General features: G+C 22.0%; 3 protein-coding genes across 3 annotated transcripts; 2 read left to right on the forward strand and 1 right to left on the reverse strand.

The window, feature by feature from the left end:
* Positions 1-1,151: 1,151 nt before the first annotated feature.
* PY17X_1137200 (ribonucleoprotein) lies at positions 1,152-2,839 on the reverse strand (the record flags this gene model as incomplete). Its single annotated transcript, XM_725743.2, has 2 exons — positions 1,152-1,591; positions 1,744-2,839. 2 exons carry the CDS (start codon positions 2,837-2,839, stop codon positions 1,152-1,154), a joined length of 1,536 nt encoding a protein of 511 aa, XP_730836.2.
* A 2,995-nt stretch (positions 2,840-5,834) lies between these two features.
* Positions 5,835-6,347, forward strand: PY17X_1137300 (conserved Plasmodium protein, unknown function; the record flags this gene model as incomplete). The annotated part of the gene is made up of 1 exon (XM_719746.2): positions 5,835-6,347. The coding sequence occupies one exon, from the start codon at positions 5,835-5,837 to the stop codon at positions 6,345-6,347; it is 513 nt and encodes a 170-aa protein (XP_724839.2).
* Positions 6,348-7,978: 1,631 nt separating this feature from the next.
* Positions 7,979-17,683, forward strand: PY17X_1137400 (conserved Plasmodium protein, unknown function; the record flags this gene model as incomplete). Its single annotated transcript, XM_719747.3, has 1 exon — positions 7,979-17,683. The coding sequence occupies one exon, from the start codon at positions 7,979-7,981 to the stop codon at positions 17,681-17,683; it is 9,705 nt and encodes a 3,234-aa protein (XP_724840.3).
* Positions 17,684-17,882: the final 199 nt, after the last annotated feature.

A 17,882-nucleotide genomic window follows, 5' to 3' on the forward strand; every position in this document is an offset into this window, starting at 1 on the left:
TGAAAGAAATATTTTTATTAAAATGCCACTATACATAATACACATTATATATTATCATGGGCGAAATAAAAATTAATTAAAAAACAATAAGAAATTTCAATAACTTGTAATCGGTAAAAGAAATATGCTCGATGATAAAATTAATGAAAAAAACACAAAAAAATATAACATTCTATTATATATTTATACAAATACTAAATCTATTACAATAGCGCTGGTGATTAAAATTTAGAAAAAAAAAATATCCTCATTGAACAGTAATAACATTAACAGTGACCACATCATAACATCGACAATATCAATAACAGCAACAACAATCGTATTAATGATTTAACTTGGTCAACGGAAAAACGAACATAATAAACAAAATTATGTCAAGAGAAATAACAAAAAATATATATATATATAATATATATATAATAAAGTAAACTATTGAACAAATGTATGATTCATTTTAACATGTTTTCAATATAATATTATGGAAAAAAAGAAAAAATGAATAAGAAAAGGAAAAAGAAAAAAAAGAAATTATAATTAAAAATAAATCTATATTACATATTTTAAAAAAGAAAAAAAGGTATAAATTTTTACCGTGCGAATGGCATCTAAAAGTATTTAGTTAGATATATATATATGTGTGCATATGCGATATCATTTAGAGGAAATAATTTTTTTATACGTTGGAAAAATAAACGAAAATGATTTTATTTTCTATGAATTATTCCTTCGTGCTTCTCTCTTTTAAATTATTTTATTATTACTATTTCTCTTTTGCACAAACTTGCTTATATCCACTAATATTATCAATTTGATTCCTTTAACTTTTTGCGTTAATATATTCCTATTAAAGCATGAAATCATTATATCTTCGATTTTGATCTACAATATACTTTTTTGTATTTCGTAAAAAACAAATAATTTATACGCATAGCATGACACACATATTCAATATATATATAATTTTAAAACACTTAAAGTGTTATAAACTATACTTATAACGCATTCTCATACAATTAAATATATTTCTCTTTTCATTTTTTCTTTTCTTTTTCGATGTTGTAATAACAAATGGCATACTTGGTTTTGAATTTTGTTTTTAGTTTTTTGAAAGGGTTAAAAACTATATTTGAGAAAGAACATATGATATTTTTTTAATATGGACCACATCTATAGCTATTATTATTTGAGTAGAAAAAATTTTGAGCTTGTGGATTTTGATGTGCTGCAAAATTTGGTTGGCCCATAGCATTTGGTTGAGATGGAATATTTTTTTGTTGTCTTGCTATTTGTTGAAATGTGTTTACTCCATTTTGGCTAATATATTTTTTCATTTCTTCTTCTTCTCCTTTTTTTACTGTGACTTTTAATTTTTTATTCAATGCCATAAATCCATTCATTTGAGATATAGCAGCAGCAGCACTTTCAATATTTTCATAAGAAACAAACGCAAATCCTCTATTTCGTCCTGTATTTTTTTCAGTTGCTATTCTTGCTGATAATAATTCACCAAATGGAGAGAATGCTTGAATTAAATCAGTTTGTTGCCATTCATTTGGGACATGGAAAATAAATAAGTTAGCACCTGGGGGACCTGTTAGAATATTAGAAGAAATTTTATATAAGATATAAATAAATACAAAATGTGAAGTATGCATAATTTATGATTTAATAATGTAGCAATAAGATAGATCGAAATTTCTTTTATTGTTACAAATTTGTATGCATTTTGTTCATTAAAATAACCTGAAGAATCCGAAAGGTTATGTATGTTGGGATTATTATTCATAAAAAGTGTTTCAAACTCTTTAGGCATTTCCCACTGTGTTGTGTTGGTTTGTTCATTATAATAATATGGTCGACCTTCACCAGAGTAATATTCTTTCCATACACCAACTTGTCGAGGATAATTATTATTTACACCAAAATTGTTACCATAATTAATATTATTAGGGGTACCAGGATGGGCTTGTGGTGAGATACCATGTGGTGCATTTTGCAAAGGTTGGATTCCTACTTGTGATTGTGCTTGTTTTGATGATTTGGGTTCTGCAAATCTGACTTCAACTGGCCTATTACAACCTTCTAATGTTTTTTTACCATTTAGTGAGCTAATGGCATACAAGGCTTGTTCTTTATATGCAAATTTAACAAAAGAACATCCTTTACCTAAACCAGTAGAATTATCTTTCATAATAAAAACTTCTTCAACAGACCCATATACAGAAAACATATCTTTAATACTTTCTTCAGTAATATTTTTAGGTAATGATCCAATAAACAATTTTGCTTGGTCAACACCTGATTCTACATTTTGTGGGAACCCTAATTTCATAACTTCTCCTGATGCATATTTAACTTGGAGTGATCCTAATTGTTGATCTAAAGTTCGTTGATTATTTAATGATCTTATTGCATTGTCTGCTTCAGATATCGAAGCCATTTTTACAAAAGCGCTTGATTTATGTATATTTGTTATTTTATCTCTTATTATTACTACTTCATTTACTATACCAAATTCTTCAAATATTGGTCTTAATTGTTCTTCTTCATAATTTTTTGGAACTCTTCCTATAAATAATTTTATAGAAACAGGGGGTGCTGGATGACAAGGAAAGGTATGGTCACTATAATCCATATTTATATCATCTTTATCAGATGATTTTCCTTTAGTTGAATTATCATTTTTTGATTTTGAATTTTTTGTGCTCCCTGATAATTCATTATCTTCTTTTGTAAAATCTATTTCTTCTGATATTATATCATTTTTTCCCTGATTATAATTCGCTGTATTGGTATCAGAGGAATTATCGTTTGAATCTATATTATCATTATTATCCATATTTACTTATTTTATATAATAATATGTTGGTTCTATATTTTATATATGCAAAGTATACTCATACATATATATATACTTCACACTTGTAGCTGAACAAAAATTGTATTTCTTTTGTTCATTTATACAAAAATTAATTAATTTTTTCTTTTTTTTTAATTCAGTTATAGTGAAAATAATTATTCACATTTAATTTATTTATTCTTATTTTTTAATAATCTTTATTTCATTTATTTATTTTATATGTTTTTTTTGGCCATTTAATTTATGTATTTTTCTTTGATATAATATTATTATTATTATTATTTTAATTTTTTTTTATGTAATTTTTTTTGTGGGGGTTATTTTAAACAAAAATTTTTTATACTTTATATATTATAAATTAGTATGCTTAAAAAAAAATTCCATGTAATTTTTATTATTTATAAATTATTAAATTAATATTAAAGCTTTTTATTGCTTACAATGAGCCATACTATATATTATGTAAAAATGCAAATAAACCAACCCAGATTTTAAATTAATTTCATGAGCTATAAAATTTACTTAAAAATTTTTACCTTAATTTTTTTTTATTTTGTATGTATATGCACGTGATGTTTATATACCCCCTTTTTATAATACTATATTATTATATAATATATACAAATTATTATATACATTAATTTACCAAGACCGATAAAAAACAAAAATGCCCTTTAAGTGTATATTCATGTATATATTTTTTCCTTGTATTTCGTATTAATGAAATATTATTTTTAAGGCATAATTTTCTTTATATTACATATTTACATTTATTTTTTTTGTATTATCTTTTTAGTGTTATAATTCCCCTATTTTATCCTTAAGTTAATTTTTTTAACAATTGTGAAAAAATATATGATTATTTAATATGATTTGTTATATGGCTATTAAAAAAATAGTGCATATGAAATTTAAATCTGAAATATTTATAATAGGGAGGGAAGTATACATATTGGGCATATTATAAATATATTAAATTGTTACAAGTCTATATTAAACATTTATATAACAAAAATATGTAAATTAATAAGAAAAAAAAACCTTATATGACCTTTATGGATTTAAAGAAAAAATAATTTTCTAAAATTATAATTTTAACATAATATATTATCAAAGTAAAAAGTAGCTACTTATAAATATTGAAAAAAATGAACTGTAAGCCTTAAAAAACAATATAACACCACATTATTCCTATTATATGCATATCAAATGTCAATCCTTAGGGATACCTATATGTGTATTATTTTATGCAATTACGATATAGAATTATCGAATTCTGAAATCTTATTCATATTACACCATAGAGACAACAAAACGGGCCATTAATCGTTTATGTTTTATCTTTTTTAAATTTTGATGAACCTATATTACGGTATACATGCACATACTTGTGAATATCAATATAAAACTGGAGAATTTTATATAAGAATATTATTACCATTTTTTGTTTTAAAAGAGAGGTTATTAATTCAGTATATATATATATATATATACATAGTTTTTTTTACAAATATAAATTTTGTATTTCATTTCCTTATTAATACATGTGTGTGTATAATAAGGAATCTACATATTCGGTTATGTAATATTTGTTTATTTACTTTTTTTTAAATGAGCATAATAATTTTTATGATATACAAATAATTATAAATAAAAGCTCATAATGATGTGACTGTGCAGATGTTTACTTTATTTATATTTTATAGAAAATATTATATATTAAAAATAAGTTGACAATGAGAATTAATACCAATGTGTAATAAACATATATTACACATAAGGTTATGACGATATAAATAATACTATAATTTATTCGTTCCCTTATATACATTAATTTATTCAAAAAAAATTTCACCTATGAAATTTCACCTATAAAATTTTGTGATTAAATTTTTTGTTTTATTGAAGTAAAATTTTAAAAGGACGATAAAAATAATTTCCTAAAGGGCACAATATTGTGATCCACGAAAAATACATTTTATATATGTATGTACACTTCAATATAATGAGCTTTTAAATATGGATTAAGGTTAAAAAATTTTGTAACATAAAAATAACCTATTTATGTCTTTCTTATCAAAATCTCTATATATGTATATTTATTATACATATGATTATTCCTAAAAATTTTCTACATAAATGAAATGGATTTAATATACATACCTTTATCTGAAATCAACAAATCCAGATAAATTATATTTGGACATTTGTCATTATAATTTTTAATAGTGAATATTTCGCATTCTGTTTTCAGGAATATATATATATAAGTATATGGTTTTTTAAAACAAATTCACGTTGAAAATAAAAATTAAAAACTAGTTATCATCTCCTATGTGGGAAATAAGCGGAATAAAAATAACAATAATAAAAAAGACAAAAAAAATGCCTTAAACAATATAAACAGTTTCCTTATGTATCCATTATAATGCAGTTTAAAGAATGCATTTAAGCATCATACAAAATGTTAAAAGTTGTTATAAAACATGTATAATTATAACAATCTTAATAATTTGAACAAAATATATCTCCGATAGGCTAAAGTTATTTCAATTTGTATTCATTATTATTTTTAATTTCATGATTATTCATGTTCATTTTCTCTGTTATAAATATGAATTTTATAGAAAATTGATGTAACAAATATTCGAATTCCGTTGTATCAAGTTAAATCAGATGAATCACAATATATAGCAATCTGTAAATATTTTTATATATATCCATCGATTTATTTTACACTATTTATTTCACACTATTTATTTTGAATTTGTGCATATAGTATTTCCTGCATTTTATGCCTTTTCTAAGATTAATACTGAAAGAAATATAGAAACTAATAGAGATAATACTTTGACTGATTAAAAAGTAAAAGAGAAATTTGAAGAAAAAAAATAAGTATGCATAGTCGGTAATTTAATAAAAATGGATAAATAATTAATAGAACTATATACATAATATATATCTTTAATCGAATATGGATTTATTAAAGTATTATTGCATGAGCTGCATTAATGCCTGCTCTCCAGAAAAGTATGTGATTGATCAAAATGAAATTGAATTTCCTAGTACAAATAAAACCGAATTTAGTCCAAAGATTTGGGATTTTTATTATTCAACATCAGGCAATTATACAATGTATGATAGACAATTGCATAGCTTAGACACAGAAATAAATGAAAATAAATACTTTAGAAGGAATAATAATAGTCAAAATTTAAAAAACTTAGAAAAGGTTAAAGTAATACAAGACTTTTTTTTAGACAACGAAACAGAAAGTAATTCTATGAATAAAAATATGTATAATGTACAAAATAGTGAGTCATTAAAAGGTGATAAGGAATGTAATATATATAGTATTAATTCTTTTAATAAGACTGCAAATATATTTATAGAAAATATATTTGATATAGCTATTGCTCCAGAAAAGGAAGTTACCTCAAATAAAAAAAAAAAACGGAAAAAAGCAAAAAAAAAAGTAACAAACTGAAGATAATTTTATTTAAAAATAATTATGTATATAATACACATAGATCTTTTGTATTTTTCCATTTCAACTTTTTAATATTTTATTTTTTTTTGTTTTTTGTGGTTTATAAATAATGTATTTTAGTATAAGCAAATTTTTTTGTATTAAATATAGTATTTTCATTAGTAAAAATTTTAATTATGAATTTATTTATGCTTTTTTAGTTATCATCATAACTTAATTTATATTATAGAGAATTTTTCTTTTCGTCTTTGTCTTTTTTTCTACGAACATTATTTTCGCTTAATGGTACATATAAAGTTAATTACGATCATGATTTCAAGGACTTTATTTTTTTTATCAACCTATTTATGGATTATATAGTTCCTAAAATATGTTGTCTTTTATTTATTGAATTCATTATGAGTATAATTCCATGTGTGAACAAATTAAAATACAGCTATATTTATACAAATATGCTATACAACATTTAGTAAAATCAATAAGAGATATAGTATCCTGAAGAAATCATAGACGTTCAATTTTTGGCCTTTGCAATATATATGTTTACCAAATAAGCATTTTCTATAATTCATATTATATGAGATGAATTATATTTTAATTATAGTCAATTCTACTTATTTTTTACTCGTTTTTCAATGTTAAACGTTTTGTGAATATCCCTTCGAAAAAGTAACTTTATTTAAATGAAAGAAACAGTTATGATCGTCCGATTTTTTTAAGCCAATTAATATTTAATAATATATGAACATTCAGAATAGAATGAGAAAAGAACTATGTAGTTTGATATGTTATATTTTAACTATGCTATTTAAATTTTCATTATGTTTTTGTTAATCATTGTATATATGTGTATGTATTCTCACAAATGGGAAAAATATAATACTATTTAATAAAAAAACTAATAACTGTTTACACAAATGTTAATTTTTATAAAAGATACATGGGTAGAGTATGTTAAAAGGGCATACATAATAAAACTATAAATAATGAAGGAATATTATTGCAAAATTAAGTAAGATTATAAATTTTGATAGCTAATATTTGAATGTTTACGCCTTAATTTTTTTATAATTTGATATAACATAATATTATGTAAATCCTGTTATGTAATTTTTTTGTATAACACCGTTTATATTTTTTCATGCACTTTATGTGTAAAACATATTTTATTATTTTTATATATTAATTTTTTAGACTTAATTCTATTTACACACATAAATATTTACATATACATTTTATGAATAAAAATAGTAATTTGGTATGAGACAAATGTATTATTAAAATAATATATATTATTTTAATTTTTACAATTTTTTTAAAATAAATAAATCATTAATAATGTTCTTTGGATATTATTTGGTTTGCGTTACATTATGATTTATTTTGATACATTCAAAAATTTATATATTTGAAATTATGGTGTATGGTTATTTTATTATTATTTATTTTATTTTATTTTGTTTTTTTTCACCTGATATTTTACACTTGTAACCCCTAAAATAAAAAATTATGCATCCCTATTAATTTATTTGATTTTAAACCATTTAATAGTATATTATTTGACTAGTAAACTCCTAACACATATTTAGAGATATGAAAATAAGAATAAGACAATTTTATTTATAAATATGAATAATATAAAGTTATACCAATGCAAGTATTTAGCAGAAATATACGTTAAAAATAAGGAAATAAATGAATATTTAAATATTTTGCAATATGTAGATTGTTCTAATTTGGAAAGCGCTAAGTCCTTTAAGGTTTTTATTTTCGATGAATTTCCTAATACTGTATCACATGACATTGTTCAAGAAAATATATATGGCAATGAAATTCAATACAGAAAGCTAGAAAATGAAGATGCTTCAAATGACCAATTAGACGGTATAATACCAGATGGTAAGAAAAAATGTATGTTAAATTCTAATATAACTGAAAAAGAAACATATAAAAATTATCCTATTAATGAAAATAATACTAGAAATAAAAATGAGAAAAAATATTTTGAAATATATATTTTTTGTGATGAAACAATTGACATTAATATGATTCCCAAAATGCTAGGAATGAGTATATATGAATCTTCATTTAATTTAGAAGAATTCGAAACAACAAAAGATAAATTGATTATGTGCAAATCATCAAGTAGTAATACTGTTGAAAATAATGGAAAAGGATATGATAGTAATATTGATATTTGTGAATTAAAAAATGGAAAATTGAAAAATATTTTTAAATCATTAAATATACAAACCATTGATTCGTTTACGGGATCTCTCATAAAATTACCATTTGAAGTTAATTCAGAAAAAAATGAATTTATTGAAAAAATAAGAAATACCACAGCATGGTTTATTATATACTGTAAAAATGTAAAAATTATTGATATGAATATTAACCATAATTTCAATTTAAAATGGAAAAAATATATAGAATATAAAAATATTTCTGCGTTAGAAGGAGAACAATTTATAAATAAGGATATAAAATATTATGGTATTGAATATAGTACTGAAAATTTTTTTTCTAAATACATTGTATACGACAACGATATAATAGATAACAGTGTTTATGATAGGATGTTGCGTATATATTTTTTGTATAAAGAATGTGAAGAATTATACGATAAGACCTCAAATATTGATATATATAATAAACTATATATTTCCGAATTTGTGTCTACAAGTGTTGTTAATCTGTTTGGAAATCTTTCAATTTATATAAAAGACGAAAATAATAAAAATATATTAATAAGCGATATTTGCAATAATAAATTAATTCCTTTAATATGCAACGCATATATCGAATTTTTACTACTACTAAGAGAACAAAATATTTCTAATAGGAATTATAATTTCTCTTCATATTTCCCTTTATTAGATATTACATCTAAAGGGAAAATTAACCAACTCATATACTCAATATATAATGAAATATTTGATGAAGAAAAAAACTTAAAATTAATTTTCAATGGGAAGAAATGGATAAATTTTAACGAATGTACATTTGTTACAAATGAATTAAAAAATGTATTTGAGATGGGAATATTAGATATTATGGAATACTCTGAAATAATGAATATAATTTTTTTAGAGGACAAAATAAAAACTGCTATATATTATCATTTGAATGTACTAAGTAAAAAAATAGAAAGTGATAACTTAATCAAGAAAATATTGGAGCATAATCTAAGATATATAGAAGACATTCCTAATGATATTATTAATAATATAGAATTATTTCATAAAAATATTTCAGTAAAAAATATGTTAGAAAAAAATAAAAAGTGTAAATTTTTGCATGAAATAATTATAAATAATATTGAACATGTGCATTTTGAAAACCTTTTGCCTATATTAGTTTATCTTGTACAATTAGAACCCGAAAATGTAGACAACGATTTAAGAAATATTGCATGTTTTCCCAATCAGAATAAAAAGTTAAGAAAAATCAGCGAATTAGTATTTTCTGTAGATAAGGAATATTATAAAGAATCCATAGATATAAAATGTAATAATGAGAACATACAAGATGAATATGATATATGTAATCAGATTAAACGACGTACTATTAGTAATGAAAATTTAATATCAATAGAATTTATGGATAAAATAAAAAATGAAGACATTGAGAAACTCAGACTTTTAGGTCTAACGATTATTTATGAAGAATATAAATTAAATGATAATATACATGATATTTTATTAGATTTAGATAAATTATTTTTTAGTACTATGTCATATGAAAATAAAATTACAATTTTAAATAAGATAATTTACCAATTAGAAAAAAATATAATTGATTTGGAAAACCCTACAATATTAAATGATTTAAAAAATACATTTTTTTTACCAATATATAAAAGTAAAAACTATAATTATATTCGATTGGACAATGATACAGGGATTAATAATAAGATAACAAAAAATAAAGAATCTCATAATTATTTTTCATGTAATTTGAAAAAAAAAGACACAATAAAAATCATTAATAATAATGAATTAAATTCTAGTAACATATCCGACTTAAGTAGCAATTCTTGTAATAATATAAAAAAAGGAAATTGCGAAATTGAATATGATGGTATTACAAGCAATAATACTCTTAATGCGGAAAATAACAATTCCAATGGTATAATAGAAAAAATAGATGATACAAATATTACACATTTTATTAGAATAAATGAAGGATATGATAAGAAATATTTTAATGTAATTTTTTTAAAAAAAAAGTGTTATTGTGTTGACAACATAAAGGTATCAACAAAATTATGTGAATTGTTAGAATTACAGAAAAAGCCACAATTAAATGATGTAATAAGTCATTTTGAAATAATAATTAATAATTCTACAAATATGCGTTTTCAAAATATTTCTAAAATTTATGAAGACATTTATGAATATTTTGAGCATTTGATAGTTTCTGAAAATAAAATAAACGATAAGGCATGTAACGAAATAAAAGAAAATGATAAAATGAAAACAACAAATCAAAAAATGGAAAATAAAATGGATATAAAAACTGACGAGTATGAAAAATTTAAAGATTTTATTAAAGAAAAAAAATTTCTTTTTATTAAAAATAAACTTTGGAAAAGTAACAATGTATTTTTTCTTAGAAGTTGTATACCTTTAAATTTGTTTATATGTGAGTTACCAAAGTTGTATAAAATAAAATACCCCAATTTAATGAGTCTTAGTGGAATTCAGTTAAAATTAAAACATTCTAAATTGGTAAATATTTTAAATAAAATTCGAAATAGCTTTAATAACAATAAAAAAAATATAAAAAGTCACAACAATGAGAATAAAATAAATGATGATAATTTTATAGAAGATGCAAGTATGCAATTAACTGGTTTATTAAAAATGTCTTATATTAATACATTAAACATGATTGATATATCGATTTGTGACGAATTTAATATATCTAACTTTATAGAAATCGAAAAATTAAGTCCTATGAAAAATTCAAATATTTCACATAATAAAAAAATGGCTACTAATGAAAGCTTAATTAAACCGTTAGAATGTAAATGCTTTGAAAATATATATTTACCAAATATTAACTATGTTTTAATAAAAAAAAACGAGTGTATTTATATTAAAAATTCGGTTCTATATAAAAAGGCAAAGGAAAAAAACGTGATTCATAAGGATATTAAAGAAAATATTATTAATTTGTTGAATATTCCAATAAAAACAATAGAACAAAATACAGTTGAACGAACAGGATCAGTCCCTAAAATTGCGAGAAAAAAAACTCTGAAATCGTGTTATCCAATTAGTAACAAAATGAATACTAAATTTGTTAAAGATGGATTAAAAATATCACAAACTACAGAGAAAAAGTCGAGTATAAATGTTTCGTCGACCACAACAATAACTCGAAAATATTCCAAATTTAATGCAGAAAAAAAGAAAGGTATAGCTACAACAGTTGCTACCAATATTAATAAAAGAATAACGACAAAATCAACAATTGGTGATAAGAAGCAAATAAAGTTTTTATTGAAGGAAAGCAAAGACGTTGTAAATATTAATACCAGTTCAAAAAGGAAATGTCCTTTGACATCAAAAAATAAAATTAATAATATAAATAAAGTTCACACTAAAGAAAACTTTATCATTAAATCTTCAAAAAAAAAAGTAGAAAATAGGGGCAATAAAATAAGTGAACCAAATTTATTTAAAGACATCAAAAACTTAATATATTTTTTAGATGATATCGGATGTTTTGATGTAAATTTTATTATTGATAAAAGAATATTTGAAGAAGACTATATTCCAAAACCTTTTTTAAAAATGGCACGTATGTATTTATACATAAAAGTAAAAAAAAATATATACGAAGATTTTTTGTTTAATAAAGAAGATTTGATTGAATATGCACATACTCACAATATTTCAAATTATAAAGAATATATAAATGCAGAAAATAATAATACGGAATCTTTTAAATCTTGCACCGACTTAATTTGCTTATATCTGTTCGAAAACTTTTCTTCCATATTAGACAGTTTATTGGTATTTAATAATAATAAATTTTTTGAATGGTATACTAAAGTTAGTGAAGAATGTAATAATGATAATGAAAAAATAAATGGTAACAATTTCGATTATCAAAATAAATTCACTAATACAGAAATACAAAATGAAAATAATTTATGTATAGATAATATGGGCGTAAATCCTTTAAGTATGTATCCTGATAATGTAGATAAATTGGATGGAAATGATGATATAAAGAGTACTGATTTTTCAGAAATAAATAAAATACCAAATGATAAAGTAAAAAATAAGAAAAAATTACACAAAAAAACTTGTTCCTTTAATAATAAGGACAAAGAAGTTTTAAAAAACCTTTTTTTTTATAATTATTTTCAAGATGATAAAAAAAATGAGGATAACAATGATAATCTTCGTAGAGCATTAACCGTTGCAAATTTCAAACATAAGGAATCAAAAATAAAAAAATTTAATACAATGCATACAGTTTTACAAAATAAAAAAACAATAGAGGAAATAAATAAGAACACATTTTACAAAGGTAAAACGGAATTAAATTTTGGGAAAATGTTCTCTAGTAATAAACAAAGCGAAACGAATAATAGTGACTATAGTAATATTGTATTAATTCGTATGTATAAAAACGACACAGGTTTATCACATATTAAATGTATTGAGAAAGCATTTTTAGAATGTAAAAAATTTAATGAAAAATTTTTACTTTTTTCGAAAAATCTTATTAAACTGAATTTTCTAAAAATTGATGGTAAAGTAGAGCAATTAACAAGTTTGATTTTAACGATGTCTGAAAATCATTTTCAGCTACGAGAAAAATTTTACAAAAATCGTAAAGAGGTAGAAGACAATGATAAAAAGGTAGATAGTAAGTCAAATGAAAATATGGTAAAAATAAATGATGAGGAAAACATTAATTCAACTGTAAATAAAAATTTAGAAATGTTTTTACAATGTCAAATATATAGTGGAAATAAATCAAGCAGGTGGATAATAGGCTTTTTAAATGATGTATGTATATCTATATGTTTTGAGCATTATCAGTTATTTCGTAAACATTTTTTATTTCAGAATTTGAATGTAATTTATACTATTGATAGCTTACCTATGCATATTAAATGGAGTTCGCTGAAGAACAATTGTAACATAAAAAAATTGAAAAATATAAAAAATTTTGAAGTTGCTATAAATAGCATATCTAACTTATATAATAATTTTTTAAAGCTAGCTCATAGAAATACTGTAAAAAAATTATTAAAACATGATACAAGCAAAATATTATATAAATACAAAGATAAATGGGTCAAGAAAAAAAAAACAGCAAATTTCGATACTAGCTCAAATGTAATTACAGAAGAAAGCTGTACAAATCGCCGAGCAAATATTTGTAATGATTCTGAATTTAATAATGTTAATGATGACAAACAAAATATGGCATTTTCTTATATATACAAAATAAATAAAAATGATATAAAAAATTTCAATGAAATTTATAAAATTATTAAAAGTAAATATCTTAATTTCATTCCTAAAAATTATGATAAAAATGATTTATTTTGCCATGTTATAAAACATGTATTTATGAATTGTAATGAACTTAAGATATTACCCTGTCTAAAAAAAAGGGATAGTATATATTCACTTTATTGGGACAATATGTATGACTGTATTAATATATATCCATTCTGCAAATATTTAAACGGGTTAACATTTTTTATGTTAGATTTAGGTTTAACTATTTTATTGCCATATTTTGAAATTGATAATATTATTCATTTGCATAAAATGATCAACGAAGATAATAATAAAAGTGGGAATAAAGGCAATTCAACTGAAATAATTGATAAAGAATTTGATACTATAAATGCTAATGATGAAAGAAAGAAAAAAAATATAGAAGACAACAATAATTTATTTTTAGATACTAAAAAAGATCAACCATATATCTCTAAAAGCACTATAAATAATGATTCGAGTCAAAATAATGGAAAAGTTTGCAATTTAACACCTGTACTTTTAAGAAATGCAATAAGAAAAACATTTTCAGCATTTACACATTTTATAAAAGAGTGTTTAGACGAAAAAAATGTATCTACAATTTTGTATTTATTTGATTATATTTTTTCTGATTTTAAACAAAATAATGCAGTTAATGGATTAGTAAAATGCGTAACAAATATACCATTACTGGCTATACTATATTGCGACACATCGTACTTGAAAGGAAATATACATAAATACATGGATTGGGAAAACGGAGAGGAAAGTATATATAATGAAGTAAAAGAAAGTGATGTAAAAAGCAATGAAACAAAAAATTATGAAATAGTTAGTGATATAGTAAATAGCGATTTGGAGAGGTTTAATGGAATGAGCATTAAAGATGATGATACTAAAAGCATTGATTACAATACCAGCACATTTCATCCTTTTTCTTATAATAATACAAATTTTAGAGATACAAAATTTGGATGTGTAAATAACTTTGCTAAAATTAAAAATAAAGATTTTAACTCGGATTTATTTTATAATTTTGATTGCATCAATTTTATTAAATACAGTGAAAACAGTCAAATATATTATTCGAAATATTTTTACTTATTTAATTTGAATGAGGTAACTTTTATAAATGCTGATTTTTATTCAGTATATAGTCTTTCTCTATTAATAGATGCAAATATCATAGTTAAATTGACCTTCGAAAATTTAACCACCATATTGAATGGAAATCTTTATCCCCATATATTTCATTATTGTAATTCTTTTAATATGAATGAAGATAACAAAAGCGAACTATTGGATGATAGTTGCAAAGAAAATGATAATTTGATAAGTAAAGATGATAAACATATTTTGAATATGGATAGCGATAAAAACAATAGTAGTAATAATAATGATAGCGATTTAATAATTAGTCAATGTCAGAATATGAATCGAATAGATGATAGAATAGTTAATGATGAAGACAAAGAAAAAGATTGTCTTTTGGGTCTCATGTACAATGCAATAAAAATTCCATATGATTTCAAAATAATCGTTTACAACAAATCATTGTTACATATGATCATTGAACTATATAATGAAAACGAAGGAACAATTTTTTTAAATAAATTAAAAGATTTTCGCTTATTAATAACCTTTGATAGTAACAAATCTGATGAGTTAGACAAAAAATATATGTACGTTCATAATATATGCGATGTAAAAAACATAATAGGAAACAAATTTAAAGATGATAATATTGAAGAAATATTATTTTTATTGGGGTATAGGAAAATATGTAATGCAGAATTACTAAGTAATACAATAATTGGGAAATATTTAATAAATGATTATGAAGATCTTATGTTATCATTATATAAAAATGTTAAATATTTAAAATGGGGAATATTAAATAACAATGATATAAATTCTCTTTTAAATATATTTTTATTAAATATTAAATTTAATAGTAGTAATATTTTTTATTTGAAAAGTTTGCCAATTTTTTATTCTTTAAATCATTCAACATTTTTAAATATATTAGATAAAAATAAAAATTATATTGTAATCAACTCAAAGAATATAGATTTGTTTGCTCTTATAATATCTGAAATTGTAGAATATTATGATATTAATACTAATAGCAAATCACATACAATGTCAAATAAAATTGATATTATAAATGTTTGTGATTATAATGAAGATGATATAAGGGTTAATTATAATCGAGTTAACAACAATATTTATAATGACAATAATAATAGAATAAATAGTTGCACAATAAAATCTAATAAGAGAGATAGCAATGACAATTTTTCTATTATAGATAATAATTGTGAGAAAGACAAGATCCATGATCTAACAAAATTAGACGAAAATAAAAAGGAAGAACAATTTTTACACTCAAATTTGCAATTAACTAATGGTGTTGTTTCAGATTATGGTGATACTTATGATGGTGATACAGATTCGCATAAGATATGTAATAATATAAATAATGTAGATAATATAATAGATATAAACAATGAAAATGCGATATATAAAATTAAATATATATTTTTACACCATTTTGATATTAATATAAACTTTTGGAAACACATAAATATAGAATGTTGGAATTTTTATAATGTTATTAAACACTTTTTTTATGGAGTTTTAGTAAATAGCATTAATGAAAATTTATTTCAGAATATTATACTTTATATATATAAAGAATATGAAGAAGTTGTTGAAAATCAATATGGAGAGACATATAATAATAATTATGTTAACAATATTTACAATTCCAAAAATTTAATTAATTCTGAATTTTCTTGTGAACATTATTTTAAGGATATTTTTTGTGAATTAAGAGAATTACGCTTAAAATTCAAAAGCAATTTCCAAATTTCACAACTCTATAATAAAAATGATGATATATTTAAAGAATTTATAAATGATAATAGACTATTCAAATTTGTGCATTTATCAAATTTTAAATATGAGCAAGAATTTTTAGAAAACATGCATTTTCATGTAATACCTAATATAACAGAATTAAATGATATTTTATCAATTTTAATTTATGTTTTAAATAATAATAATAATTTATTAGATTCATTTGATATAAAAACTGTTTTTAATAGTACTCATACCGATTGTAATAAATACAACACCAATTTTAATGAACACAATTTAGATAAAAAAATTAATTCTATACTGAAATATACTAATGATAATTTTCAAATCTTAATCAAAAATAAAAACGACAACTTTGTTTATTTATTAAAATCGTTAATATCTAAATTAATGAATATAAATAAATTCTCAGAACAAATAAAAAGTTACACAAATTTGTATAATTTTTATAGACAGAATAATAACTCAAATATTCAAAATTTTATTGAGAAGGAAACAATAAAAATAAATAATGACATATCAATCTACTATGACAATAATAATCATCATAAAAATGGTTACATTGACAATTTTAAGGGGAATGAATATACTGTGGGAGAAAATCATGGAGCTGATACCGGTAATAATAATGATGGGAATAATGGTGGGAATAATGGTGGGAATAATGGTGGGAATAATGGTGGGAATAATGGTGGGAATAATGGTGGGAATAATGGTGGGAATAATGGTGGGAATAATGGTGGGAATAATGGTGGGAATAATGGTGGGAATAATGGTGGGAATAATGGTGGGAATAATGATGGGGATAATGTTTATTTACGGAATGATATTAAATGTAATAATAATTTTAATGAGTCTGAGGGGAAAAATGATGGCCCACTTGTTCTCAATAAGCAGGGAACAGGATATAATAAAAGAAAAACGATATGATTAGATGAACCATATAAGATATTTATTTTGTTAACTTAAACAAAATGTGTCAATAACCTTTGATACTTTTGTAAATCCTCTAATTTACTATTAAACTTATGAAAACATTTATTAGGAGAAAACAACAAATACGCGTTTTTCAATTGTTTATAAAGGTCACACATAACTTAGGGCAGCGGTGGAAATTTGACATTTAATT

Source organism: Plasmodium yoelii (assembly GCF_900002385.2).
Source record: "Plasmodium yoelii strain 17X genome assembly, chromosome: 11".
Taxonomy (NCBI): Eukaryota; Apicomplexa; class Aconoidasida; order Haemosporida; family Plasmodiidae; genus Plasmodium; species Plasmodium yoelii.